Source organism: Fonsecaea multimorphosa (assembly GCF_000836435.1).
Source record: "Fonsecaea multimorphosa CBS 102226 unplaced genomic scaffold supercont1.1, whole genome shotgun sequence".
Classification (NCBI taxonomy): Eukaryota; Fungi; Ascomycota; class Eurotiomycetes; order Chaetothyriales; family Herpotrichiellaceae; genus Fonsecaea; species Fonsecaea multimorphosa.
Genome location: NW_015971635.1, coordinates 1544859 through 1572171, shown reverse-complemented (window position 1 = coordinate 1572171; position 27313 = coordinate 1544859). Strand labels below are relative to the sequence as shown.

The 27313-nt window shown below is 52.7% G+C and overlaps 11 protein-coding genes and 1 non-coding gene across 12 annotated transcripts; 7 read left to right on the top strand and 5 right to left on the bottom strand.

Annotated features, from left to right (window-relative positions):
- Positions 1-1631: 1631 nt before the first annotated feature.
- Z520_00587 lies at positions 1632-1720 on the top strand. Its single transcript has one exon. It is a non-coding gene; the product is annotated as a tRNA-Thr (tRNA).
- Positions 1721-2544: 824 nt separating this feature from the next.
- Positions 2545-3898, top strand: Z520_00586 (uncharacterized protein; the record flags this gene model as incomplete). Its single annotated transcript, XM_016771107.1, has 2 exons — positions 2545-2765; positions 2848-3898. 2 exons carry the CDS (start codon positions 2545-2547, stop codon positions 3896-3898), a joined length of 1272 nt encoding a protein of 423 aa, XP_016638017.1.
- Positions 3899-3955: 57 nt separating this feature from the next.
- On the bottom strand, positions 3956-5284 carry Z520_00585 (uncharacterized protein; the record flags this gene model as incomplete). Its single annotated transcript, XM_016771106.1, has 1 exon — positions 3956-5284. The coding sequence occupies one exon, from the start codon at positions 5282-5284 to the stop codon at positions 3956-3958; it is 1329 nt and encodes a 442-aa protein (XP_016638016.1).
- A 326-nt stretch (positions 5285-5610) lies between these two features.
- On the top strand, positions 5611-8133 carry Z520_00584 (uncharacterized protein; the record flags this gene model as incomplete). Its single annotated transcript, XM_016771105.1, has 1 exon — positions 5611-8133. One exon carries the CDS (start codon positions 5611-5613, stop codon positions 8131-8133), a length of 2523 nt encoding a protein of 840 aa, XP_016638015.1.
- A 508-nt stretch (positions 8134-8641) lies between these two features.
- Positions 8642-9820, top strand: Z520_00583 (uncharacterized protein; the record flags this gene model as incomplete). The annotated part of the gene is made up of 3 exons (XM_016771104.1): positions 8642-8651; positions 8708-8951; positions 9025-9820. 3 exons carry the CDS (start codon positions 8642-8644, stop codon positions 9818-9820), a joined length of 1050 nt encoding a protein of 349 aa, XP_016638014.1.
- Positions 9821-9887: 67 nt separating this feature from the next.
- Z520_00582 (uncharacterized protein) lies at positions 9888-10860 on the bottom strand (the record flags this gene model as incomplete). Its single annotated transcript, XM_016771103.1, has 2 exons — positions 9888-10429; positions 10482-10860. The coding sequence occupies 2 exons, from the start codon at positions 10858-10860 to the stop codon at positions 9888-9890; spliced, it is 921 nt and encodes a 306-aa protein (XP_016638013.1).
- A 777-nt stretch (positions 10861-11637) lies between these two features.
- Positions 11638-13257, top strand: Z520_00581 (uncharacterized protein; the record flags this gene model as incomplete). Its single annotated transcript, XM_016771102.1, has 1 exon — positions 11638-13257. The coding sequence occupies one exon, from the start codon at positions 11638-11640 to the stop codon at positions 13255-13257; it is 1620 nt and encodes a 539-aa protein (XP_016638012.1).
- A 989-nt stretch (positions 13258-14246) lies between these two features.
- On the bottom strand, positions 14247-17276 carry Z520_00580 (uncharacterized protein; the record flags this gene model as incomplete). Its single annotated transcript, XM_016771101.1, has 1 exon — positions 14247-17276. One exon carries the CDS (start codon positions 17274-17276, stop codon positions 14247-14249), a length of 3030 nt encoding a protein of 1009 aa, XP_016638011.1.
- Positions 17277-18115: 839 nt separating this feature from the next.
- On the top strand, positions 18116-19492 carry Z520_00579 (uncharacterized protein; the record flags this gene model as incomplete). The annotated part of the gene is made up of 1 exon (XM_016771100.1): positions 18116-19492. The coding sequence occupies one exon, from the start codon at positions 18116-18118 to the stop codon at positions 19490-19492; it is 1377 nt and encodes a 458-aa protein (XP_016638010.1).
- A 506-nt stretch (positions 19493-19998) lies between these two features.
- Z520_00578 (uncharacterized protein) lies at positions 19999-20948 on the top strand (the record flags this gene model as incomplete). Its single annotated transcript, XM_016771099.1, has 2 exons — positions 19999-20241; positions 20514-20948. 2 exons carry the CDS (start codon positions 19999-20001, stop codon positions 20946-20948), a joined length of 678 nt encoding a protein of 225 aa, XP_016638009.1.
- Positions 20949-21789: 841 nt separating this feature from the next.
- On the bottom strand, positions 21790-23616 carry Z520_00577 (uncharacterized protein; the record flags this gene model as incomplete). The annotated part of the gene is made up of 1 exon (XM_016771098.1): positions 21790-23616. The coding sequence occupies one exon, from the start codon at positions 23614-23616 to the stop codon at positions 21790-21792; it is 1827 nt and encodes a 608-aa protein (XP_016638008.1).
- A 336-nt stretch (positions 23617-23952) lies between these two features.
- On the bottom strand, positions 23953-26923 carry Z520_00576 (uncharacterized protein; the record flags this gene model as incomplete). The annotated part of the gene is made up of 2 exons (XM_016771097.1): positions 23953-26819; positions 26866-26923. The coding sequence occupies 2 exons, from the start codon at positions 26921-26923 to the stop codon at positions 23953-23955; spliced, it is 2925 nt and encodes a 974-aa protein (XP_016638007.1).
- Between the last annotated feature and the right edge of the window lie 390 nt (positions 26924-27313).

Here is a 27313-nt window from a genome sequence, read left to right as displayed (position 1 = left end):
TTCCCTTGCTTCCAGCTTGTTCCTTTGTCGTCCCTACATAAAGCGTTATCCCAATTTGTCCTCGTCTCTAGGCCATTGCTAGCTTCTATCACCCCCAAACGAACTCTAACCTTCAGCGTCAACTTGGCGGCCCGGGGATGTTCTCCCACATTCCTTACATTTGTCGAACTTGCCCTCATCCGATGACTCCCTTTTCCCCTCACCCTTTTCCCCCCTCACACCCGACAACCCCTGTGTACCCCTCCTTGGGCCTTTTGCTGACCCAATACGAAGTCCCCAAGGCCTAGAGTCTCGATTCATGCACTGTGGCTTTCCAGTTGCCTATTTCGGCTCCCTCGTCTGCATATGTCTTCCTCTCTGGGCGACCCCTCCGGCTGACCCTACCCTCGGGGTGCCCGAACAGGCGCCCCCTGGCACCCGCTGCATCCCTCAGGCGTGTCGCCCGGACGACTCCAGCCGAAAGTGAGCTCGCTTCGAGGTGATTGCTGGCCCGATCGAGACTAACTGTGGCTGGTGAGGGTTTGCTTCCACGTGGCAATAGTGCCTCATAGTCGGTTTTCATGCGAGTGATGTGGCTCAGTCTCCCGCCTGCTGAGCTGAGACGGCTGCGCGTTGATTCTGAAACCTTGCGACCAAGCCGCACAAAATCACTAGTCTTGACGCCTAAAGCATAAGGTACGTGGCCTCTTCCGCCAGCCTTAAGCTACACAACCTAGGAGTAGAATACATTCTTCAGTAACCACAGGGAAATGGTCCTTGTCAGCCTCTGGCCCTTCTCTCCCTTCATCAGGCGAGCCTTTACTCGCGTGTCTGGCCTTTTTGCAAGGAATAAGTTTCACTGCCGAGTACAGCCCCTGCACAGCTCAAACTCTGTCGCATCGCGTCGACTCAGTCCTGCATGCAGGAATCCTCACGGCCCCATCCCTATCCCCCTCGCTTCCAGAACAAATCGCCTCCTGCATGAGACTACCCTCCCAAGCCCCCGTCAAGGTTCATACATTACTTCCACCCGTCTTCGTAGCGTCATCTCTTAGCAAAAAACGTGGCAGCCTCAACCAGACCGCCGGGTCACCTCGTGGACGCCTCGCATCAACATCCCAGGAACGGTTTCTTCCCCACGCGACCCTGTAAGATTCCAGAGACTAGGGTGCCTGAACCGTCCCCCAGGGCCCGGATGATTGTTGATTGTGGACTGTAAACTTTTTGAGAAACCCCATTTACGTGAAAGACAGGTGATTTGTCCCCTGTGGATTCTGTATTGTTTCGATACCGGAGGCTGGGTCCCAATGTTTTAGCTGCCAATATCACCCGTGGATGCGCTGAAAAAGTCTTGGGATTCAGCGCGCAACTTGATTCCTGAATCGCCCTTTGCAAGCTGAAACCCATGCCTTCCAAGCGAGCACGGAAGATTCCGTAGTATACCCGAAATCCACAGCGATTTCGCCCCGAATTCTGCTCGTAAGCAAGGGGGGTGTTCATTGGACGCCCGAAGTTCGAACAATCCAACCAACCTTAGTCAAAGTCATACGGAGGGGTGGCCAGCCCTCCGTCCGATCGTGTGGGACATCTTTTCTCTACATTTATTAATTGCATCCTCCAATTTACCAGTTAAATATCACACACAAGTGATAGCCCGCTTGGCTCAGTGGTAAGGCGTCTCACTCGTAGATTTTGAATCTAGCCAATGAGAAGATCGTAGGTTCGATTCCTGCAGTGGGCACATAGGAGTTTTTGAGGTTTTTTTGTATATATTTTGAGTTTTTGTGGAAGGAGATGGCATTTTGGTGGTGGTGTTGAGAGAAAAGAGAGATTTCCGTTTTGGGTGTGTGAGAAACACTGGCCAATCATCATATTCAAATGTGGGGGTTCATGACTAAGCTGGAATTCCACACCAACCTAATTAAGTTAAGGGTGGGTACTACCTCCCAAAGTGACCACTCAGGATATGACTATACCAGTTGCTATTCATTCATACCAGACAAATTGGCAACACTCAAAAATAATACCCTACTGTCTTGCAATTGTACTGTTCATTTGGCTCGCAAAGGGTAACCACTTCGCGTTGTTGAGGGTCCGCGAGACAAATCAGAAAACAGGGTTTTCCTGATGTCAGACTGCGCACATTCTGCGAAAACCCTTGGAGAGCGTCTGTCTGACAAGCACAGACAAAGTGCACCTCAATCTTTCGAGTATTCAACAAAGGCTCAATGACAACTCAGAGGCCACTGTGCCAAACAATGTCAGTGCTGTAGTTACAATACAGAAAGCTCCCTCTCTAAGTCTAATTTTATTACCATCAGTATTGAAGGCGACCGTCGGCTAAACAGAGAAGGACTTCATTTGTGTTGCCAAGGAACACATCCTCGTCAGACTATGTCACTTTACTCAGGCATCGTGTTGTGCTTCAACGACAGCGGACCTTCCCTTTGCGATTCGATGCAGCGGTTTCCTCGCCTTCTCGTTTCGCAGCCCATATCAAATTAAGATCCTCAATCTCGGACAGCGCCCAGACATGCCAACTTGAACGGAACCACCATACACACCATGGAGCCCAGTCCAGCAGTACCTGCCTACATCCTGCGAGGTCACGAAGCCGCCGTCCATGCCCTTCACTTCTACGCCGACAACGCACTACTTGCCTCCGGAGACAGCGACGGGTGGATGGTAATATGGAGTCTCTCGTCCAAACGACCCGTGGCTGTATGGAAGGCGCACGAGGCGGGCATCTTGCACATCGAGCATTGGACGACAGGCAGACTTGTAAGGTAAGCGCAACTATCAACCCCTTGAGTTTTGATAATCTCCCCACCGCGAGGAAAACCGACTGAAACGCGCGACATCATAAAGCCACGGAAGGGACCATAAACTCCGCGTCTGGCAACTTCGACAGGAAGATCTCGCGGGTCTGAGTACAAAACTGCCGTCTGAATCGGATGGCTCAGCAGCAGCATCATCATCTTCAGACCATCCGCAGCCATGGCTACTTCATTCCATGTCGGTCAACGCCCTCAATTTTTGTGCCTTCTCCATATGCCACCAGGATCCCCGACAACCAGCAAGCGAGGAAGCCGCCCCTCAACTCATTGCCTCGCCGAATGGCCTCGACTCAGGGGGCATTGACATCTTCCAACTGCCATCAGAAAGACGAGTGTCGCAGATCAGGTCAGACAAGGACAGCCCTACGGGGATGGTGATGGCTGTCTGCCTCTTCCACCAGACGACCGACACTGCTTCACGACTCGTGCTTGTCTCGGGCTACGAGGACGGACGAATCACTGTGCACAGTCATGCAGGAGATCTCAGCAACCCAAACAGTTCGGAGAGATGGCAAAAAATCACCAGCTGCAAAGCGCACACGCAGCCCATTTTATCGCTCGCCATGCTCCCCTCCAAGACACACTTTCTCACGTCCAGCGCCGACTCGCTCATCTCCAAATTCTGTCTACCTTCACTCAGCAATGTCGAATCAAAGGACCTGGAAAGCGAAAAGTCCCTCAACACAAAACATTCCGGCCAGCAGGGGCTCAGCGTGCGCTCCGACGGCAAGATCTTCGCCACCGCGGGCTGGGACGGGCGAGTGCGCGTGTATTCGTGCAAGACGATGAAGGAATTGGCGGTGCTGAAGTGGCATAAAGTTGGATGCTATTCCACCGCTTTTGCGATCATTGATCCTATTGTGACTCTCGATGCGGATGTCACGGAAGATGTCCCTCCTTCTTCATCTGCTAGTCCCGGTGGAAACGCAGTGTTATCGAGCAATACTGCCACAAAAGATCTCACACAGCCCAGGAATGCGCTCGACATGATAAAGCAACAACGGGAAGAGAAAGCCCGACGGACGCATTGGCTAGGTGCTGGCGGTAAAGATGGCAAAATTTCATTGTGGGATATATACTGACAACGCTTTTCCCCTGCAATGCGCATGCTCGATATCCAAACTTACGCACTCTGCGCTTCATTGCTTTAATTCTTCGACTGGTACTCCTCCCACAGCATCAGCCTGTTCCTCTGGCCTCAAATCCTCTTGCCTTCCCTGACTGATCTTCCGAATGCTTAGTTGTGAAACTTTGCGATGTTTCCCGGGATTCGCAGCGTGCTGTCTGAGATACTTCCGCTCTTTCCTACTTACGCGGGGTTCCAGTATCACATTGTCGATGAGCCTGACGCTCCGTTGATTCAGCTCCTCCTGGGTTTTTGGCTTGTCGACTGGAGAGACGATCATCGCGGCACTGACGATGGCGCCGATGCGCGGATTGACTTTCTCGTCGTCCATAATGGTTCCCATTGTGTCTGGTTGGCTCATCGCAATGTAGTCGATCTCAAGGCGGCCGCTCGGACCGACTCGGCCATCACTTCTAATTCTTGCGGCGTCCTCCTCAAAGACGTTGAACGCGGCTCTGCGCAGGCGCCTTACATCCAATACACCCGTGTTATACAGGTCACGCGCAGCTAAAAGAGCCCTTGAAAGGACCGTAGCATCTTCCCTTCGCCGATCTCCAAGATAGACATTTCGGCTACTCATGGCCAATCCGTCCGATTCTCTTTCCGTCGGCACGACGCGAACTTCGGTAGGAATGTGGAAATCCTTAACCATACGTTTGATGAGGACCGACTGCTGGATATCCTTCTGCCCAAAATAGACGCGGTCAGCTTGGACAATGTTGAACAACTTGGTGCAGACTGTCGCGACGCCACGGAAAAATATCGGGCGCGATGCTCCCTCGAGTTGAGACCCAAGGGGCGTGATTGTGACGAAGGAGCCGGGACCAGCGATGTCTGAAGTGGGCGGGAGCGTAGGATACATGGTCTTGACAGTGGGCGCGAAGACACCCCGTATCGCCCCAGGCCTCTGCGACCGGCCCACAGTCGCGATGTGTTCCATTTGCAGCTTTTGAAGTTTCTCCATGTCTTCATTCCAGGTGACTGGGTAGGAATCGAGATCCTCGTGCGCAGCAAATTGGGTAGGATTGACGAAGATAGAAATAAAGACGTCAGTGTTCTCTTGAAGGGCGTGGCGTACAAGGGAGAGGTGGCCTTCATGTAGAGCCCCCATCGTTGGGACGAAGCCCACAGTACGTCCTTGAAGGAGGAGCTTCCTGCGCAAGGCGCGGAGTTGGTTTACGTGTCGGAAGACAGGGAAGGGGGAGGCAGGCGGAGTGGAGGTCGAGTTCCATCGTAATATGTATGATGGCAGAGCCACGAAGGGAGATATTCGTCGCTGCCATGGTGATTTCGTCGCCGTCCAACTTCGGAAGCCGGCCGACCTCAATGCGAGTCTATCCATAGCTGCCAGCTCGAGTGGGGGTGGTGTGGACGGGAGGGGGATGAAACGAAGTGTGAGTCGCAGGTTGCAGAGACAGCAACCTCATTTTGACACTCTTGAACTCACCGTCTCTTGAGGGTGAGTCAAGGCGCTCATGATACAATGTGCAGCGTAGAAGTGAAGCGTCGAAGGTGAATCGAGGTCCGCAGCTGCGTTACCGACGCCGAACGAGGCTAGACAAGGCCAGCCAATCGGAGAATGTGTTTCTCCGCATTCCCTCGGCCACAGAAAAAAAAGTTCGAGATCTGCATCTTTGAATTCTCTAGAGGAGCACCGAACCGATGAAAATGGCCGACGATGGCATGTTCCTGAACTTCTCCGTCGACGAGAGCCTTCCCTCTGCCGCTGCCAACAGCACGCGCAAATTCAAAGGTGGGTCGTGGAGAGACCGTCTGAGAGCGAAAAGGTCAGCTCAGAGACGGGAAAGAGGCGGCGACCAGAAGAGACAACACGATGTAAACACAGTCCCTATAGCGCAGGGCCGCTTCGAGGGCCGAACGAATAAACATACACACGGAGGTCAATCTGATGAATTCCCAGATGCTCGACCGGCTAAGAGGAGGCGTGAAAATGGACATGTGCCAGATTCAGCACAAGTTCAACATCCCGCGCAGAGGCGAAATAATGAGCAGAGGCCACCTACAGCAGGCCCTCGCGAAGTTATTTCTTCACTCTTCACCTACAATCCGAAGCCATCGACCGCTGTGGAACAACTCAAGGATAGCGGAGAAGAAGAGAAGCCAACGGCGCCTTCTAACGCCCCTCTGATTGATGGTATTGACACCTTCACATCTCTCGGCCTTTCCTCCACCATAGCTACGCATCTCTTAACCAAGATGAACCTCAAAACCCCTACGGCGATCCAAAAGGCAGCGGTTTCACAAATGCTAAAGGACGACAGCGATGCATTCATACAGTCGGAGACCGGCTCCGGGAAGACGTTGGCATATCTACTCCCTTTGGTACAGCGAATCATGACCATGTCTGAACAAGTGGCAGAAAATAAAGAAGATTACACACAAGATCCGTCGATGCTACATCGCGACTCTGGTCTTTTCGCCATCATCCTTGCTCCGACCCGCGAGCTGTGCAAACAGATCTCTGTCGTTCTCGAGCGCTTGCTCGGTTGTGCGCACTATATCGTCGCTGGCCATGTAATAGGGGGCGAAAAGAAGAAATCAGAGAAAGCACGCATGCGAAAGGGTCTCAACATTTTGGTGGCGACGCCCGGTCGATTAGTTGACCACCTGGAAAATACAAAGGCGCTGGATGTGAGCAACGTCCGGTGGCTGGTCCTAGATGAGGGGGATCGATTGGTGGATCTCGGATTTGAAGAGGACATTACCAAGATCGTGAAGACTCTAGATCAGAAAAAGAGGCCGAGGGGCAGCAGCAAATGGCCGGGTCTGCCTGAAAAACGGACAACGGTGCTGTGTTCGGCGACATTGAAGATGAACGTACAGAAGCTGGGGGAGATAAGCCTGAAAGATGCTGTCCTAATCAAAGGTGATTCTGGGGACGGCGATGGACTAGGACAAGGAGAGGCAGCCGGCGACGCGACGACGAATGGCAACGGCACGAGGGATTCCGCATTCCTAGCTCCAGCACAGCTCAAGCAATCCTATATCATCGCGGCTGCAAAACTCAGGTTCGTCACACTTACAGCATTACTAAAGCGAACCTTCGCGCGAAAGGGATCAGTCATGAAGGCCATCGTTTTTGTCTCTTGCGCGGATTCCGTCGAATTCCATTTCAAGGCATTCACAACGGCATTCGAGGGACATGATTCTTCAGAGGATAAGGAACCTGAACATGACCACGGGGAAACCGACTCTCAGGCCGAAGATGTTGAAGCTGGCAAACCCTCGCCAACCTCGACCCGTGACCCATCCGTCTCCGACTCGATCCTGCCCTCCCCTACCCTCTCGTCCTCGCACAACCAAGTAACGCTTTACAAACTGCACGGATCTCTGCCTCAAATCACCCGCACCAACATCGTCAAACGCTTCGCCGCCACCACTTCTCCGTCTCTGTTGGTCGCCACGGACGTCGCCTCTCGCGGCCTTGACCTACCCAACCTCGATCTTGTGATTGAGTACGATCCGGCATTCAGCGCCGAAGACCACGTGCATCGGATTGGGCGCACCGCTCGTCTGGGACGGGATGGCAGAGCTATCATTTTCCTACTCCCGGGCAAGGAAGAAGGCTACGTCTCGGTGCTGAAAAGCTCATACAAGACAGGATCCGATACCGTGGCGAATGTCTCCTCCGTGTCCGCTGAGGAAGTGCTCAAAAAGGGTTTCACGCCACTCAGCGGCGTTATTCCGACCAAGAATAAAACCCACAAGAGCGAGAAGGGTGGTGCAGATTGGCAATCTCGCGCCACGGACCTTCAACTCTCGCTCGAGCGCTTCATCTTGTCATCCCCGCAAAACAAAGACTTAGCGAAGAGAGCTTTCCAAAGCCACGTGAGGGCCTATGCGACGCACATCGCCAGTGAGAGAAAGTGGTTCGATATCAAGGAGCTGCACCTGGGCCATCTTTGTAAGAGTTTCGGCTTGAGAGAGACGCCAAGTGGGATGGGGGTGGGCCGGAACAAGAAGGCCGCCGGGTCGAAGAGGGGGCGGAGCGCGACGGATAGTGGTGCCATACGGCATGTAGGCGGCGACAGAGCAAGGACACGAGATGCCGATGCCGATGTGGACAATGCCGGTGACGCTGATGAAGCGGCGCGGAAAATGAGGGAGAAGATCCGAATGAACAGGAAGATGATGATGGGAGGGACCGCGGACGAGTTTAATATCGCTTGAATATGTCAAAAAGTCATTTATCGTCACAAAAACCTCGACTTCTTTCCCTTTATCCCCCTGTTTCCCGCTACGGGCTTATCTCGTGCAATAGTCTCAACCTTTGGATCGAAATGAACCATTCGTTAATGCATCCGTCGAGACGTATCATGGCATCAAAAGTTTGCAAATGTCTCCATATTGATACAACGTAACGTGCCGGTACATTTCATCGCTAACAGCACATTGGGAATCACGAATGCCAACCTCACCCGGTCGTGCTTGTAACCCATTGAAGCAAAAGTTGTAACGACTATGGTGTTGATTGATGACAAGGCTGGCCAACGGGCGGGGCAAGGCTGTCGCAATTAATGAGCTGCAAGGTACCGAGGCGGTGACGGGCGGCAGAACTTTTGCCGCTCCAGCGCAATCTATTTGTTTTGCTCGCGCCTTACACAAAATCCATCTGTGTCGCATCACCACGCAAACCATCAGAAAGAGTTGCATTTACACAGAAACGGTCGATTCCAACATGTCGAGTAGTAAGTCACGTCTTTGCGGCCCTTGTTTGATGATGCACTGCTGAATCTCTCTATAGATCAACTCTCCATCGCCGACCCTCCTGCCGACGCAATCTCAGCCCTGCGATTCTCACCCCATCCAGACTCGCAGCGCTTCGCCGTCGCCTCGTGGGACAAGCACGCCTACATCTACGAAGTGACGGATGGCAAGATGTGTACGCAAGTCGCCAAGTTCGAGCACCGCGCACCCGTACTCGATGTGTGTTTTGGCAACAGTGACAATGAGATCTACACGGCGTGCTTGGATTGGGATGTCAGAAGGTACGAATAGAAATGGAATTGACAATCTGGGAAGAACATGAAAAGATTGACTGTAGAATTCTTTGTTTGGCAGAATCGATGTACCCTCCGGGACGCAGACTGTTTTGAGCACACACGACAACGGAGTCCGATCGGTCGTCTACAGCAAGGAGCACTCACTGGTTGTCTCCGCGGCGTGGGACTCGACGGTGCACATCCACCCCGGTGGAGACGCAGGGTGGTCGACCGCGACAATCAACCTGCCGTCGAAACCATTCTCCCTGGCCGTCTCGCCCTCGAAATTGGTCGTCGCCATGGCGAACCGAGCAGTCCACATCTACGAGCTGAAGACCCTAGCGAGCGAGTGCAGGAGTTCGGCGAATTCACTACAGAACAGACTCGACATCGAGCCGTGGCAGAGAAGAGAGAGTAGCCTGAAGTTCATGACCAGGGCGGTGGACTGCATGCCGAACGACGAAGGGTATGCCTCATCGAGTATTGAAGGCCGTGTTGCGGTGGAGTGGTTTGATCCGTCGAACGATTCACAGGCTCGCAAGTACGCATTCAAATGCCACCGCCAACCGATCGATGATGTGGACGTCGTTTACCCGGTCAACGCCATAGCGTTTCATCCTATCCATGGCACGTTTGCGACTGGTGGAGGTGATGGAGTGGTGGCTATTTGGGATGCTGTTGCAAAACGAAGGATCCGCATCTACCCCAAGCTCGCCTCAAGTGTTGCCGCCCTCTCTTTCAGTTCGAATGGACGATATCTGGCTACTGCGATCAGCCCGGGATTTGAAGATGGCAAGGAGGAATTTGCCGAGGGTTCTGTCGGGATTTTCATTCGCGAGCTCGGCGAGAATGAGGTCAAGAGGAAAGCAAAATGAACTTGACGCAAACCCATGCACACCAGGGGCGGTATTCATGATATGCCTCCGCTACCGACCAAGTCTATCAAGGTGCTGCCGCCACAACGCCGGGTTCAGAGCTATGCACTGGGACTAACGGCGGGTATTTGGCGATGATGGAGTCCCGCTTATGTCGAGCTGCTCGCACCGACACAGTGCCGTCGGCCATGCCGAAATAGCAAGCAATCGGTCTCTGGCCGCCAATTACACCAGCCGCCGCGGCCTCGGGACCAGTAGGTCCACAGAAAAGGCCGACGGCAAGCACCCCATTGATATCCTTGATAGCTCGAGCGAGCTGTTCTACCTCCCAATATCCATTTTCACCGTCGCCTGGTCTTTCGGGTGTGAGATCGTCGGCTATCAGGAGTGGATGAGGGAAAGGAGCGTCGACGATGAAGAAGTCTTGATCCGTCTTGACAGGGCCGGCTTTTGCGAGGTGGCCTTCTCTGATCATCGGACCTACGCCTGATGCGCTGTGACTGCCGAGCATTCGTAGCCTCTTCATGACCTGCCGGGCGGCCTTTGGTTCCACCTCTATGGGGATAGTAGGCCATTTGGTGACCAGACGGCGCTGGAGCTTGCGATAGTCTGCGGCTGGTTAGGAAGGCTGCCCGCCACAGGGGTAAAGGGACCGACATACCAGCGACGCAAACAAACTGTTTTGACCTCATAGCCACTAGTTTTTCTTGGTACAGACAAGCACCTCCACCCTTGATGCAGTTCAACTCCTCATCCACCTCATCTGCGCCATCGAAATTCACATCAATCATGGCATCGTCCGGCAGCGCATCAAACTCGATTGGTACCAAACCCGCATTTATGATGAGTTGTTTGGACTGGTATCCTGTTGGCACAAAGCCGACTCTTGAGACGTCGACGCCGCAGTTTTTGATGGCTTCCACCACGTAGACGATGGTCGTGCCGGAGCCGATTCCCACGAAGCGCGGGCTTGGGGGGAAGTGGTTCTTGACAGCTTCGAGAGCAGCTGCCTTTTTGGCAGCTTCAATCTCGGCGGCCATGGTACCCTTCGCGAGGCCGCGAGTTTGGTGAAAGTATCTTTTGCGGGAGATGCAAACAGCTGCTGTAGGGTTGTGAAGCTGAACAATGCAGGCAGATCTATCGCGCAGTATAAAGGAAAAGGTTCTAGCCTGTCTATCTACGAGAAGTTAGCTGAATAAATACCATGAGACGGGGTGACACAACGGTTGAGGAGGGAATCTTGTCACTCACAGATTGCGACCATAAAAAAAGGCACAAATCGGAAAGGTCTAACTGGATTACGTACGCGACGACAGATGACTTATCTCAACAAAGACATCGCCGCCAATGCCGCAATTGGAGTAAAGACTGGAGTTCCTCAATGATCAGGAGATATTGGAGTGAAGCTTTAGCCAGTGAAGGAGCAAGTTGGGATACACACGGTGGTGACGGGGGCGGGGACCTGTTATGGTGGGGGAACTGCTCAGGGCAAGGCGCTCAACCAACCTGCAAAGTATTAAGTATTAGCCACACTCGCAGCACTAGCCACACCTGGACACAACCACTGTTACCACCTACCTAGAGGCTGGCCTGGAGGCTGCCCTAGAGGCTGCCCTAGAGCAGTTCCGCTGACGTCGATCGGATGAGTTTCCCCGAAGATTGGCCAGGAATTTCCCCCTCAGGGCGCAGGCAATTCACGCCTGTCTCGCCCGTTCTCACTCAAGTGCCAACATCTTTGATCGCTGACCATTGTAAAGGACTGCAGCCAGCTGGTTGGGGATGCCGAACCCTTTTGTCGCAGCCGCATTACCTCAATCATGACCGAGACTGCCCCCCACGAGCTCACGCCGCCTCCTCTCCAAGCGCCCACGGCCAAAGAACGGAAATATGACCGTCAATTGAGATTATGGGCTGCCTCAGGGCAACGCGCTCTGGAAGAGTCTCACGTCCTCTTGATTGTGGGAGACGATGCCTTTGGCTCCAACAGCAGTGTTGCTGGTGCTGAAGCTCTAAAGAACCTCATCCTCCCGAGCGTTGGCAGCTTCACGATCGCAGACTCGGCGACGGTCACTGAAAGAGATCTGGGCATCAACTTCTTCCTCGAGTCGAACAGTCTCCACAAATCAAGAGCAGACGAGATGAGACGTCTGCTGCAAGAATTGAATCCTGATGTGACAGGCCATGCTATTTCAGCTCCCTTGGCAGAATGGCTCCCTTCGCAAGACTCCCTCAAGCCATACAATCTGATCCTCCTCTGCGCTCCAGTGTCTCGGGAACCGCTCGAGAGGATATGTGGTTACGCTTTGGAGAAGTCGATACCAATCATCTATGTCCAATCAGCCGGGTTCTTTGCTTCTTTCTCAATCCAGTTGCCTACTGAATTCCCCATTGTGGATACTCACCCTGATCCAGAAAGTACCCAAGACCTCCGTCTTCTTGCGCCCTGGCCTGAACTCGACGCCGAAATCGATGCTCTGGGAGACCTCTCATCGCTACCAGATCACGACCACGGCCACGTTCCCTACATACTGATTCTCTTACACTACCTTAGACAGTGGAGGCTCGATCACAATGACAAATACCCCTCCTCCTTCAAAGAAAAGACCGAGTTTCGGGACCTTGTCAAATCGGGCGCAAGAACAAACAATCCAGAAGGCGGCGAAGAGAATTTCGACGAAGCCTGTGCCGCAGTGCTCAAGAGTATAGCTCCACCACCGATAGGGAGCGGGTGCAAGGAGATGATGTCTATGCCTTCCTGCACCAACCTGACCGCAGACTCGGCAAATTTCTGGGTCGTCGCAAACGCCATCAAGACATTCTACGACAGCCACGGCGTGCTACCGCTGCCGGGAACTCTACCAGACATGAAGGCCACCAGTGCAGATTATGTCAAGCTTCAGACCATCTACAAAACCAAAGCACGAGCTGACGTGGCCGAGGTGACCAAGCTTGTTCGACAAATTGAAGCGTCCCTTTCAAGGACGGCTTCTTCGCAAGTCCCAGACTCGGAGATTGAAGCCTTTTGCAAGAACGCCTCTCATGTACGGGTCTTAACGAACCAGAAGAAAGAAGCACTGCCTTCACTCCGCCTCATGCTCCCGGACTCCAAACTCTCCTCCCGTCTTACATCCATCATTGAGAACGATTGGGAATCCCTGTTTCCTGTTTTCATCGCTCTCAACAACAAAAACCTCTCACCAGACATGCTAAACGATGTGACTTCGGTTCTATCCGACCCGGAAAGCCGAGAGAACATTACCAATGCAATCACGGAAGTGGAGCGTGCGCAGGGCGGTGAGCTGCATAATATCTCCAGTATAGTAGGCGGCATGGTCGCGCAGGAGGCAATCAAACTGCTTACGAGGCAGTATGTCCCCGTCGACGGGACTTGTGTTTTTGATGGCATCAAGAGTAAATCTGGAGTGTTCAAGATTTGAATATCACACATACAGTAGGGGCTTGCGCCGAAGCCTGAAAGAAAGTGCGCGAATTGACCATTCGGCGGCGAGACAAACGAATCCGATTGACATGATGGATCATGAGACCTGTGATGATTGAGGCCACGACCGATAAGGACCAAGGTCAAGATAACTAGGCACTAAAAGGATGATACTCAGGACGGCGATCGTGGGCTAGACAACAGTCATTCCAGAGCTTCACAACGGCTGCTCCGAAATCTTGCACAGTCCCCAAAGGAGGACTCAGGACAGGGAGGACCGCTCTTGAAAGCTCCTAATGGAACCTCGAGATACCCCACGCGAATGTCCATTGTAGTCTCAATGACAACCTTTGCGTGTACCTAGAACGCACCACGATTTCACAGCTCCCGTGAAAATGATCTGCCATGGTTTAAAAGATATATACATGGATATTGAAACCCCCGTCCAAAGAACTGCACCTTTTTCCTAAAAAGTGAAGACTATCATCAATGTTGAAATGAATGAAAACATACCGCCATTGTATTTATTAAACCCCGTGCCCCCGCTATGCCGTGCTATATACCCATAATTACCATGCCATGCCATGCCATCCACAAAGAAAGAGGCTCTAGTCTATCTATATACAAAAGATATATACAAAAAGAGAAGAGATAGCCCACACATACATCACACGCATCAACATTGTCCATGTATCCCGACGGCTGTACAAAAAAAGGGGTAATGAACCTTGAGGAATCGGCTGTGCAGGGGAAGGGGAGGAGGTCCAGATAGATCGATCTCCTTCCAAGCCCGTACATGTCCTAGAAAAGAAAAAAGAAAAAAAGAGTGTGCAATGTATGTGTGGGACACTCACTGCAAGGCTTGAACGCTCCAAACAGGGGATTCGGGGGGGGACCAAGATTTGACATGAAAAGAAAGGACGTAAGCAGGACACACAAACACACACACACACGCTCAACACACGAAAAGACCCAAGCGTCCCTCAATCATATCGCATCTCTCCACTCGTCCGTGAGCTCCTCCTGGCGGACCATCCTCCTCAGATCCTTCAGGACGGCCTCGGTGCCCTTCTCCACCACCGTGATCCGCGGAACGCGGAATCTGTTCCCACTGACTTCCAAGACCCTCAGTCTGCCCTCCAATTTCTCCCTAGAGCCCGGGAGATTGCCCAACAGGCCCAGCTTGGGCGGTAGAGTCTCGATCTCATTATTCCTAATGTCTAGGACTTCCAACCCACGGACTCCCTCGACGTCAACCGAAGAAAACCAGTTATCCGTCGCCAGCAGGGTGTTGACGTTCGGCCACCAGGCGCGAACCCAGGGGACGTGCCCCGCCAGACGATGGCATGAGATGTTTAGCTCCGCGAGCGCGGGCGCTTTCAGGTACGTTGTGAGTGCGTCCAGAGAGGTGAGACCCGTGGAAACGATGTAGAGTGATTTCAGGTTCGGGAGGAAGAGTTCACTACTCAAATACTCTGTGGGGTGGAGTTGAGGGTTGTGAGAGAGGTCGAGGGATTGGAGGGTGTATTTGAGGGACGGGTGTGACAGGAGGTCAACCGGAAAGGATGTGAGCTCGTTGTTGGAGAGTTTGAGGGTGTGGACTGATGAAGAAAAGTCGATCTCGGCAACGGAGAGCGTGGCAAGAGAGTGTGACGAGAGGTCGAGGATTCCATTGGAAGGGGTGTAGCGATACTCCCCCTTGGAATTTGAGCTGGTAAGGTTGTCGCTCAACTGTTGAGGAGTCTGCGCAGACTGGTCTGATTCAAGCTTCTTCTCGAGGTCCGTCTTGAGCTCAGAAGTGTTCATCGTGAGATACTTCTTCTCGCGGAGTGGATTTCCAACGATATTGAAGCTCGACAAGTTGATCATGGTCGCGATCTCGGGCGCAACGAGTCGGATGTTGTTGTTTCCAAAATCTGCTGTCTTCAGATTTTCAAGCCGCGCAAAATCCGAGGGAATCTCTTCCAGCTGGTTCTCCGATACATCCAAGGCAAGAAGTTGACCGTAACTCGTTAGGGATGGTAGGCCGATCAGCTTGTTGCCATTTAGGACAAGAGACCGCAGGTTGGGGAGATCTGGAGCACTTTCGCCATCGAATAGCTTTTCTAGCTCATTGAACGATGCGTCTAACACACGCAGCTCAGGGAAAGCCGGCGCATCAGACAGCAGAGTACCCGAAAAGCGGTTTCGCGAGATGGTGAGTTCGGTCAGAGTTGGGGTAGGTAGACTCTTCCAGGGTAGTGTTGAGAACCTATTGCCGGCAATGTTCAAGACCTTCAAGTTCTGGAGCAGGGATAGACCTTCTATACCAAAGCTCTGAATTTTGTTGCCCCGCAAGTCCAGAACTTGAAGATGCTCGAGCGTGCAGTCGCCCAGTTCCAACGTGCCTTCGATGAGATTGTCCGCAATGATAAGCTCCTTCAGATGAGGAATCTGGCCGATAACCTCGAAAGCAATGTTGCCAAGTTTGTTGCCGCTCAAGTTCAATACCTGTAGTCTTTCCAATCTCCGCAACCCCGTGGGTATTTGCCGCAGTCGATTTCGGCGCAGGTCTAATGTTTCGAGACCGCCAAATTGACATCTCTTCTCGTCATCGTCAGCTAGATCTGATTCCGCAAAATCAGGAAACATGTCGTCCTCCAATGCCTTTAGCTCGTTGTCCGCTGCGTTTAGTTTTATTAGGTCCACCATCTCAGCCCAAATCGTCGTGCTGTTCTCTGACTCATACATTTTCATCACTTCTGAAGGTATCTCCTTCAATTTCATTGCTGCAATATTCAGATGACCAGATGTTACAGCCTGTTGTATACGTTTTCGCAAGAGGCCTTTGTTGTCGCCGTCTAAAGACATGGCTTCATCAATGAAATCCGAGGGCCAGCCAGGCGCTTCAGCTGACAGTGCACTTGCTGTGCCAGCGCTCTCCCGAGCCTTCTTTTTCGCAGCCTTCGCCTTTGCAATCGTTTCTCGCAAAGCTGCTGACGACTTTTGCGGATTCGGTGCCTCAGATTCTCTCACCGCAGCAACAGGGGCATCTGCTTTAGCCGAGGCGTTCTTCTTTGATTTTGTTGCCGATTTCGAGGGAGGAGTGGATGGCGCGAGAGTATTCTCGCCTCTTGACCGGGGCTTCAGAAGTGCAGGCGGCGAGCCAACGTTGGAGACCGCGAGCTTGCCACTGGACTGTGGCGTAGGAGAAGGGGCTCTGAAAAGGGATGAGAGAGATTCCTTTGACGCTGGTGTGGGCGACGTTGCTCCTCTGTCACCGTATGTTGGCCTATATCTCAAAGTTTGAGCTGACAGTTTTGTCGGTGGCGCTCCAGGAGACTCCTTATAAGCAGCATCGAAAGCTGAACTGGTTGACCTCCTAGAGTCCCGAAGTGGCTTTGCAATCCGTGAGCGCTGACCCTTCACGAACGCCTTTGGAGGTGTGTAGATTTCGCCGGGGGAGACAACCGGGGGAAGAGCCATCATGTCCTTGATCGGAGAGCTTCTCCCTGGCGGTCGGAACGGTCTTTTGGTTGGCGAATCTGGACGAGGTGCCATTGATGAAGGAGTGGGGGATATCTGTTGAGTTCGGTACTTTTCCTTTGTCCCGGTCTTTGCTGCAGTTGGGTTCTCGTTACCAGTCTCAAACACGGGGAGATCGTGGTTGGAGCCAGGCGGAGTCGTGTCCATTGTTGTGAGTTGCACATCGTGAAGAGCGTCTCTCACGGGAGACTCGCTCCTTGGGTTTCCAGGTCTATCCAACCAACCATATCGAGAGCGGATTGACTGATTGACATTCTCTCCAAGTGGACGCGGAATATGTGATGTCTTGCGCGAATCATCGTGGTGGATGTTTCCTACAAGCGATGAACGAGCAGACAGTCTCAGGTTATCACTTGAGGCCACTGCACGTGGCATGGGGAGTTTGGACAGGCGTGGAAGGGTACCACGGACGGGGAGATGGGACCCCTGCTCATGGTGGTGGTGGTCCATGCTTCCAGCTTTCTCAAATCCTCGACTGTTCTGCTGTGACATGGACTCGGGTTGGGATATCATCTGGCTCTGGTTCCGACAATTGCTGAGTATGCTGGAGAACTCGGAAGCTGTGACTGCCAGTTCGAGGGAGCTGAACCCTGTAAAAAAGGTCTTTTCGATGTTGACATTGGCTCAGGGGCAGTAGGAAAAAGCTGGGGCTTGTGGTTGTCCATCACTACCACGCTAGGCCAAGCCACGGTGACGCCAATTTGACGCCCTCGACGCGTCTGGCGTCTCGATTTAGAGTGCGAGTTGTGGCTAGTTAAGCAGAGGCGCGACTTTTAAGCCTCCCAGGTGACACTCCGGCGCCCGTGGTGCCTAAACTGTCCGGGCTAGTGCTCCGCTCCACCCTCCCTCTAACGCGCACTGTTCCAGCTCCAAGCACCTCCAGCACCTCCGGCTCCATCTCCACCATCACCACCACCAACTTCAACCTCAACCTCTTCCCAGCCTCCCCTCCGCCCTCTACCTTCTGTCCCTTTCCTATCCCTCTCTCTTCCCCTGGCCTTGCCCTCACTATCCCATTCCAATCTGTCAAATATCATCCTGCCTCCTGTGCATCTTTCTGTCTTTACCCAAATTTCCAGCTTGAGTTCCAGTCTCACTCTCTCTTCCAGACATTCATTTGTCCATATCAGACCCTAACGATCTGACAGTGGACGCACTGTTACGAAGAGCTTTGCTGCTCATCTCCACTGCAACTCCGTCGCTATCATCACCACTTCCAATTTGCGGCTTTTTGCGCGGCGCCCATTGCGGGAAGCCATTACTTGCGTATTTGGGTCACTTGGAATCCACTGGCACCCGATTTTGGCTCCCCGTCTGAGATCGATAGCGACATGGCGAACTCACAGTCCCCCGCGGAAGACTCGATGGTCCCTGCCACTCCTCCCTACGCGCGCACTCGCTCAGCAGACAGTATGAACAAATCCTCTTATGCATCTCCTCCACCAATGTCAGCCTCTATGACCCCACCTCCGTCTACGCAGCCGCCTCGATATCAGTCTCCCGTCAATCGCATAAGCGCTGCTCCCATCGACGCCTTGCTTGCCTCACCTCCGCAAACTGCTATCCGATCAAATGTCCTTGGCGCTTTGCCAACCCCAGATGCGATCGCAAAAGCGGAGATCGAAGAACTGCGAAGCATGGCCACAGATTTGGTCGCAGCAGTCCGCGAAGCGCGAACCTCAGCCGCTCATTTCAAACTGCAGCACAGCCTTCTAGCTATGGAGGCGGATCAGGCTGCGCAACGAGCTGAGGTTGAACAACAGATGAGTCGCCGGGAAATCGAGGTCCTTCAAACCGCTGAATACAGGCAGCGCGCATCCATGCAGTCACGAAACTCAGTCGCGCCGCCCCAACCTCAGATCGAGGCGTTGACCAAAACATGCCGGGCTTTGGAGGAGGAGCGTGACGAGGTAGAGAAACGACTGGCGCGAGCAAAGAAGCTTGTCGAGTTGCAGAGTGATCGAAATGAATTGCTTGAAGAGGAAAACGCTCTACTGAAAAGGCGAATTCGCGAGAACAGAGAGCACTTCACCAGGTTCAAAAGCCTGTCGCCATCGTACACCACCCCTCGCGACACCTTCACGACGCCTCACCGGAAGCCCGTGCCTCGTTTTCCAGAGTCTGCACCTGCAGCGAACCATTCAAACATTGCAGCCCTTCTTGCCGCTGATCAAGTACTCAGTGGAGAGAGTGCCAGCGTCCCTTCAACGCCCACCAGGACCCACACCTCCAAATTCAAGCATGGCCACACTCGTGGAGCTCATTCACTGTCGTCCCTTCAGACTACACCTGTACAAGTTAGACCTGCCACGAACGACGGCTACCCAGCTTCTGTGGTACCCTTTTCCGCACCCTCTTCTCAAATGGTGCTTGAGTCAGCAGAAAGAGAGCGTCATGACCGCGATAGCACTATTTCCATATCTGATGCCGAAGAAGGCAACAACGACGATAGCATTCCAGAGTCTCAGGCCAGTTCAATGGCGAGCGATATGTTGCGACGAAACCCAGGTTCTCAGGAGAGCTTGAGGCTGTCTCAAGGCGCAGAACGCTCAAGCAATCTACTTCAAAGCAAGATATTTGGTCCCATCAAGAAAGCTGGTCAGCCCAGAAAACGAGGGGCGAGTTTTGGAGAGTCTGACATCAAGGCGAAGAAGGCAAAACTTTCTCAAGGAGTGGGACTTGGAATTGGGTCTTGGAGTCAGGCTTGAGGGGGATGCAGATGATGGGATGAATGATGATTGGAGACATGCTTGTAATGATACCCTCTCGAATCCGGCGTTGATGTTGGAGGCATGGAAATGTGTTACAGTAGGATTTCTCTAACCTGGTAGCTCATGCTCAGTCTTATCAATGGATAACATGCTCAATTGTAGCAAGCTTTTCGTACCAAACCCGAGAAATGGTGTCTGAGCTCAATAGAAGACCGTATTGAGGACTCCCAATACTGGGACTCGTCGAGTTGTCCGCGAGGCTGGCACAAGGCAAGGCTGAAGCTAGTCTCAAAGTAGCAAATGACATATCACATGACTACACAAATCTTGGCAACAATGCCACACTGCCAAGCCTCGAAATATTGCATTCGCTCACACTCCACCAAAAGTTCGCACACCCTCGTTGCCGGGAACCCCCCAAAACTGCACACTTTCTCCATCAATCCTCCTCCTCATCATTCAATCATCGCTGCAGGTGGGTTCGTCGTCATTCCGTCGCAGCAATGGCGATCAAGCACAACCAGCAGCTCCCCAACAACCACTTCCACAAGGACTGGCAGCGCCGCGTCCGCGTGCACTTTGACCAGCCCGGCCGCAAGTCTCGACGCCGCGCCGCCCGTCTGGCCAAAGCCGCCGCCGTCGCTCCGAGACCTGTCGACAAGTTGAGGCCCGTCGTGAGGTGTCCTACGATCAAGTACAACCGCCGCGCTCGGGCCGGTCGGGGGTTCACGTTGATGGAATTGAAGGTACGTTATCTCATCTTGTCTTTTTTTTCACCGGCGAAGTTCAATTGGGTCTGGTCTGGTCATGGGAGAGAAGAGCGGAAATGAAAGGGAGAAATAACGAGAAAGAGATTGGAATGGGATAACATATACACTGCCATGCGTCCAAAATTGGGACTGAATTTGGTCTTGGGAGAACATCCACACACCTCTTTGCACTCATCCATGCCTACAAATCTCCCAACGCCCCCCCAAAAAATTGCCTACAGCAGGATCTAACGCCAGGTCGTAAACAGGAAGCCGGCATCCCCCGCAAACTCGCACCCACGATCGGCATCTCAGTCGACGCCCGGCGCCTGGACACCAACGAAGAGACGCTCAAACTCAACGTGTCGCGCCTGCAAGCCTACAAGGCCCGCCTGATCCTGTTCCCGCGCAAGTCCGGCCAGCACAAGAAGCTCGACTCGTCTGAGGGCGACGTGACGATGGCGACCGAGTCCCTGGAGAAGAAGGACGGCAAGATCGCCACCAAGGTCGCGCGGGTCATGGCCATCGACGCCGGCGTGGGGCTCAAGCACGGGTTCCAGGAGATCAGCAAGGACGACCTGCCCGAGGGCGAGGAGGACGCGTACAGAAAATTGAGACAGGCGCGCAGCGAGGCGCGGTACGTCGGCGTGCGCGAGAAGAGAGCCAAGGCCAAGGAGGAGGCCGAGGAGGCGAAGAAGAAATAAGGGATAACCCCAAAAATAACAACGACACCGACAAACGACAAGAAGACGTGTCACGGTTTTCCTCCTCCTGTTACCACGTTGCAAACATACACAGACACACACAGAGCCGGGGGCCAAGGAATCAATCCTCAAGGGGGGAGCACTTGGCCTGGTGCTTTTTGATACGATGCTTACTGTCGAAGGAGGGTGGTCGGAGAGATAGCGGCTACAGGAGATCATGTAGCTATGCTGGTTAGGAAGGGAAGCATGACATCCATGGCGCGAGGCTGGCATGAGGCAAAAAAGTGTGGGTGTGGGTGCGAGTTCATGCAAAACGGAGCAGTGTCGCCCTTTTTTTCCCCGCGCAACCAAAGTATTCGGAGCAGTTGTCGAGGCTTCTCGTACCCTCAGATCCAAGGACGGATGCGAGGGCAGCGCACAGGCCATAGAAATGAAAAATGAAAAAAAATTCAGTCAGTGCAGCAAATGCATGAGGCCTCTAATTACAAGGCATTCGTTCCTGACCTTACTCAATCCATCCTGTTCACTCGATCAATGTGTCTCGTCGTAGGCTTCGAGGTCAAATCATGAAGCAAAACATAGGAAACACCTATCAAGTGATGTCTACACAGAAGAAATGGTCCTTGAAGCTCCTTAATGAGAACCTTCATAGTTCTGACTCGTCACTCGTCACTCATGGCTATCGACCAGCTCGGAGCGACAGCAGACTCTTGAGCCATGTCCTTGTGATATACATAACAAAGCCACCACTTTACCATAACGGTCTGCTCAGTACTGAAGGGGTATCTTGCAATGTTCGTCAATTCATGTATTCGTCATTCAGCAGATCGGGCACCAGCTGTCATCCCTTTTTCTTGCCCTTCAACGTGCTGCCCAATGCAAATTCATCGCCGTCTCCATGGATCAGCGTCCATATGTTCTCAAATGCCCCCTTGACGCCCAAGGTCGGGATCAAGCTGGCGAAGATCGTCCTCAACCCAGGCTCGGCTTTCTGCGGAATTCCACTGGTAGAAATCTGGATTTCAGACAAAAGTCCACCTGCCCAATCGAGATGAATCCCCCAGGAGAGCATGACTTTCCTTCTGAATTTCTTGCCGCCTGCGGTAACAGTCATTTCTGCGTCAACTGCCGCCATTTGGGTCATCTCCAGGTATCGTGCTAGTTCAATGGCTCTGTCCTGAGTCAACTGTTGGTTTTTGTCATCCTCGTTCCGTTGACTTTCGTCGGACGAGGACCGATTGTACTTGATGTCCAGCCACTGGAACACTTGAGCACGTTCCACGGCAGCACTGAACCATCGTCCTATTCCCCAGATCAGCCCGCCTACATCAAGTCGATGAAGAGGATGTTCCAAACGGTCATTGACCCATTTGAAGATCTCGCCCTTCGCTGTCCTGGTAAGGCGCGCTCTGCTCATTACCTCCTTCAGTTCCACATGTTCGACTTGGGCATGTTTGGCGTCTACAACCACTTCGAAGACGCAAGAAAAAGCATCTGGAAGCCACTGGGGCGGTGCTTCGATTTTCAAGACGTGGATGATCTTCGTGCGATCCCTGATTACCTTGGTCTCCGTTCGAGCGGTCAGTTGCAGGTTACCAGGGGCGAACAACGTTAAGTGAGAGGACATTTCGCCGCCATCGCCGAGGTCTCCAAAGCTTCGGAGAGCTGCATCCTCAACGAGCGATTGTTGTAGAATAGAAACGGCTTCCTCGCTCAAATTATTGTCATCCTCAATGGCTGTCTGCAGTTGCTCGTTCTCCTTCTTTAATTGCTGTAATCTTCTTTTCAGCGATTCCAGATCCGATTCTTGTTCTCCACGCCGTTCAGACATCGCCTCATTGTGTCCTTGGGCCTCGCCAAGCTCACTCTCTGGTGCTTCTTGTACGTCATCATCCATGTTCTCGTCGTCAACATCGTAGGGCTCGACAGCAGGGGGAGCTCTGGGTTTGAGAGGGCTGCTCGTAACGGGCCCTCGTGATTCAGCTCTCCATCTACCTGATTTGCTGTTCATCTTTGAGCTCCTGGGGCTACTGCTCGACGCCAGACCACGAGGTCGTTCAGGCGCAGGGCTGAGACCCAGCTCAACAGGCGTGGGAGGCAACTCAGGTTCACCACTTCCGCCTCGCGAAACAGGTCTCGCATCCGTCTCTTTTCTTGGGACCAGCTTAGGCAGGATTGCTGGTGAAGCAGGCTCTTCGCTGAATCCACTTGTTTCCCAGGTTGTGCGTTGTGCAGGCTGACGCTCCTTCAACGCCGGGCGCTCGTTGCCAGCAGCTTGATCAACTCTTTTGGTCGTGGACTCCTCAGACAACACAGTAGATTCTTCCTTCGACGGGTTTTCGTTTGCCTTGGTAGCGGACAGGTCGAGTGAAACTTCGAGATTTCGACTGCGGGCAACCGGGGCTACCGTCTTGGGCACTTCGACGGAAACGTGATCATGCCTCCCCAAAATCTCGTCTCTCAAGAGCTTCCCCCTGGGCTCGGTGACTGCGCGACGAGAAGATCGAGTGAGGAGATGGGGATGGGAACGTGCCAAGGAACTTTTTGTGGGAGAGAGGTAGGAGGCTCGTCTGGGAGTTGTCGGGTGTCCGGTATCGATCGTGGTGCCATTGTTTGTTTGCGACAGACTTGGATCGATCTTTCGTCTCTTCGGCGGGGACTGCAGCATAATGGGCTGTGGTTGCCGTTGTGGACGATGTTGCCCGCTTGAGGCTCTTTCTTGCTCTTGGGGGGAAAGGGAGGCGCGTCCCTGAACGCGACGAGCGAAGCAGGGATCAATCGCGACTTGTCCTATTTCGGAAGATCATGTTGCTGCCCTGAATTCAGTGAATCAAGTTGTCCAATAGAAACGCCCCATTTCCAGTCTCAGACCTGTCTAACCCGATTTTGCTTCTTTACGGAATCCCTCAAATGTCGAGTATACTTCAAGGCTTGTGGTCAGAAGAAGCAGCGGATATCTGAGTATCATGTGCTGAGAATGTGATATTACAACAAGACATTATTCCTAATTATGTTCATACATCATGTTCATCCCTGACGCCTGTCCACTCTCCTTTTCTAAACACCATCGCCGGGAGCCGTCCGGCTGGGAGAGCCAACCAGCCCAATACAGCCCGCCTCTCATTTTGACCCTGTCGTCTCTTTCTTTTTGATTCATGGTTTCATGCCCTTGCATTTCGTCGCGAAGCTGATTGTCCTCATTACAGAGCATGAGCCACACAGTAAGGAGTCTCGTAGGTTCTCGCGGCAGCATCATTTTCTCGTTCAAAGCCCTCCAGCGAAAGATTGCGAAGACAGTAAGTACCATCAAGGCCAGTATAGCCCAGCTGGTGTATATACTGACAAGAAAATCGAGCCAAATCTGTGCAGAGTTGAATGGCACGCCGCCAATGGCAATAATCAAAACATCAGATAGAATGGCCACAAAGGCCACAAAGGCGTGAAAGAAGTTTCCCCTCCAAAGCGCCTGGAAGATACTAGTCAGAGGCGTGGAGTTCTGTGAGACCAATATCGTTGACTCTGGCTTTGCCGACCCGCGAAATAGTCGCCGATATGGTGTCATGAGTCGGACCTCTCGTTCAAGCTGTTTCCAACGAATGTCGAGGAGACTGGCAGCAGCTGTGAGGACAAATGAGCTCGTGGGATTGTGGTTGAAATAGTTGTTGAAAGGATCATCCTGCCCATCCATATAGTAGCCTACGAGCACGCCAAGGAGTGCTAGAATGCACAGAAGGAAGAGGGTATCGATGAGGAATCGGTTCGACAGCGTACTTCGAGAATGGTGCACATCTTTCCCCCCAGCATGTGAATGCGTCACAGCAGAATACTTTGGCTGTTTGGTGTAATTGATTGTGACCTCTTCCGGTTGTCCAGATTCCTTTACAATCCCATATCTCGTATAGCCTGTCGTTGTCTGATGTTGGCGCAGCATGTATCTGTATGGATCGAGTAGTTGCCTCGCGGACGACCGGCTTGATCTTTGGTCAATTCTTCGCAGGTCCTCCATGAATTCTTCACTGCTGAGAAGTGAAGCCATTGTGGCAATCGAGGATGGGTTGGAGAATACCCCACTGCGGCGGCGAATAGACAGGATGACCACCAAAAGAATGATGACAGCGATAAGAGAAAGCACGGCTTGAAGGGCTCTGGCGTAGTCGACCTTGAGATACCACATCGGATTGCATCGTTCCATGATGAGGGTGGGACTTCTGCACCAGGCAATTGCTCTCACAGTTGTAGATTGCGTTGCTATCGCGGGGAGGGCGCTTAGGCAAAGATAGACGAGACTCACCAGGGTGACAACAGGATGGCTCAGGAATATCTTCTTTGCATCCTCAATCGACACACTGGTGGTCAAATAGTCCGCCAAAAGTGATTCTTTGGCAGATGCACCCTTTTCTCTGGATAGGAGATAAAATGGCTCCATCATTTTAGTAGAAGTGAATACAACGGCCCAAACTAGTTTGAGGATAACCGCTATCAGGACAGGTAGGTATATGGCGCGGAAGTATTGGAGGTCGCTCACGGCCAAGCCAAGCTCGACTTCATCTGCTCTCTGGTGATCTGGAGGGTCCGTTGGGACAGATGTACTTTCAGCGAGGATCGTGGGGGTTATGGTGCCGCTGTAGGACGTCAACGTTGCGATCAAAGTCGAGGCCTTGCCACTTGAGTCGTAGACTGTCTCGGTCATTACTGCGACGGCGTATGTTTCCGTTGCAACGGTTGTTAATGGCTTTCCTGACGCATCCTCCGTGGTATAAGTGACCAATGCGGTGAATTGTTGGTTGCTTGATTTAGCCGATGATGATGGAGCGGATGTCGTATGACCTTCGCCGTAAACCGTCTTCGAGGGGCTTGACTCAGCTTCTGAATTGGTAGAATACACAGAGGCAGACAGGCTGCTGGTGAGTGTTCCTCCCAAGATCGACGACGCTTCAGAATGTATTTGTCCAGCAGACGACCCAGATATTTCAAATGAGCCGGTTAGAGGCGCAGAGCTAAGCTCTGTAGTCCTTATGGTCCCCAAGCCAGTTAAGGCCATAGGCGTTGTGGTATGCGTAAATGAGGACGCACTGTTCGAAGGTACTGTGTAGGGATTGGTGTGCCTTGTCGAGGAAGATTGTTTGGGGACAGGACTGGTGACTGATGTGGTCGATTGTTGGACATATCCCGTAGTCGTCTCGGTTTCAGCATCCTGCGGGGCGGTGCTGCTGCTCTCCTGAGCAATATACGGAGTAGTGCTACTCTTCATTACCGGAGTGGCCGAAATCCCAGGCGTGGATGTAGACGGCACAATATATGGGGTCGTGCCACTGGCCATGAGGGGCGTCTCAGAGACCTCGGGGGTGGTTACTGATTGCTGAATATATGGGGTGGTGTCACTCGCTATCGTCATTGTTTCAGTTTCTCCCCCAGTCGTTGTCGACAGGCTGGTGATCGGCTTGACGTATGCTGTCGTTGAAGATGAAACTGGTAGCATGGTGGAAGAGACTGTTGTGGAGGATCTGTCTGAACTTGATGTTGTAGATTGGTCGATGTATGCACCGATCGAGGCGCTACCGGTCAGCGGTGTCGTGCTCTCAGCCGTCGTAGTTGTCGAGATGACTGAAGGCGCGGTCGAAGGTGTCTCTGTCATTGCTGATGTTGTGGTCACGGCTGCTGGCAAGCTTGAGACATCTGCATCCTGCCTCTTCAGCCTGCTGTGATTCTGTTGCTGATTTTTCTCTTCCAGCGTCAGGCCCGAGCGAATACCATACTCCAGAGCGGCAATACAGGCCAACATGGCCAGCAAGAACAGGGTAAGAGCAGGCCATCTGGTCGAGAATGGTGCCCAGTATTTGACGGGCTTTGCCTGTTTTTTTGGCGGAGGGCCTTCCTTTCATCAGTCTTGTTCTGTGGATTGAACGATCAGACTTACTCCACGCAGCCTCTGACACCACCGCATACTTTCCCTGACTCTCTCCATGCTCGAACATCGTAGTCGGGGTGAACAAAGAGATTGACTGCGCATGACCATTTCGTGGGACAAAGAATTGGCCATGTTAACAATGTCTGGCATTCTGGCAATGCTGGGACCGTATCCACGGCCGCACATCTTCATGCAGGGGCCTACCGGGCTTCCCTTAGCACTTGACACAGATATCAGTGCCGTCTTGCAGTCACGGCTGAGTAGTAGCATGAAAGTCAACTAGCGAACACGAGGCTCTAGTAACTGACGTTGCCGACCAGGGAAAGGGCAGAATACCAAAGTCCCAAAGTCTCGACACCAGGCTAGTCGGGGCGGGCCATGTTCTGGATCGTGATTTGTGGATTGCAAACATGCATTTTGAATCTAGAACAGAATCAAGACTTTTTCCCATGGCCAA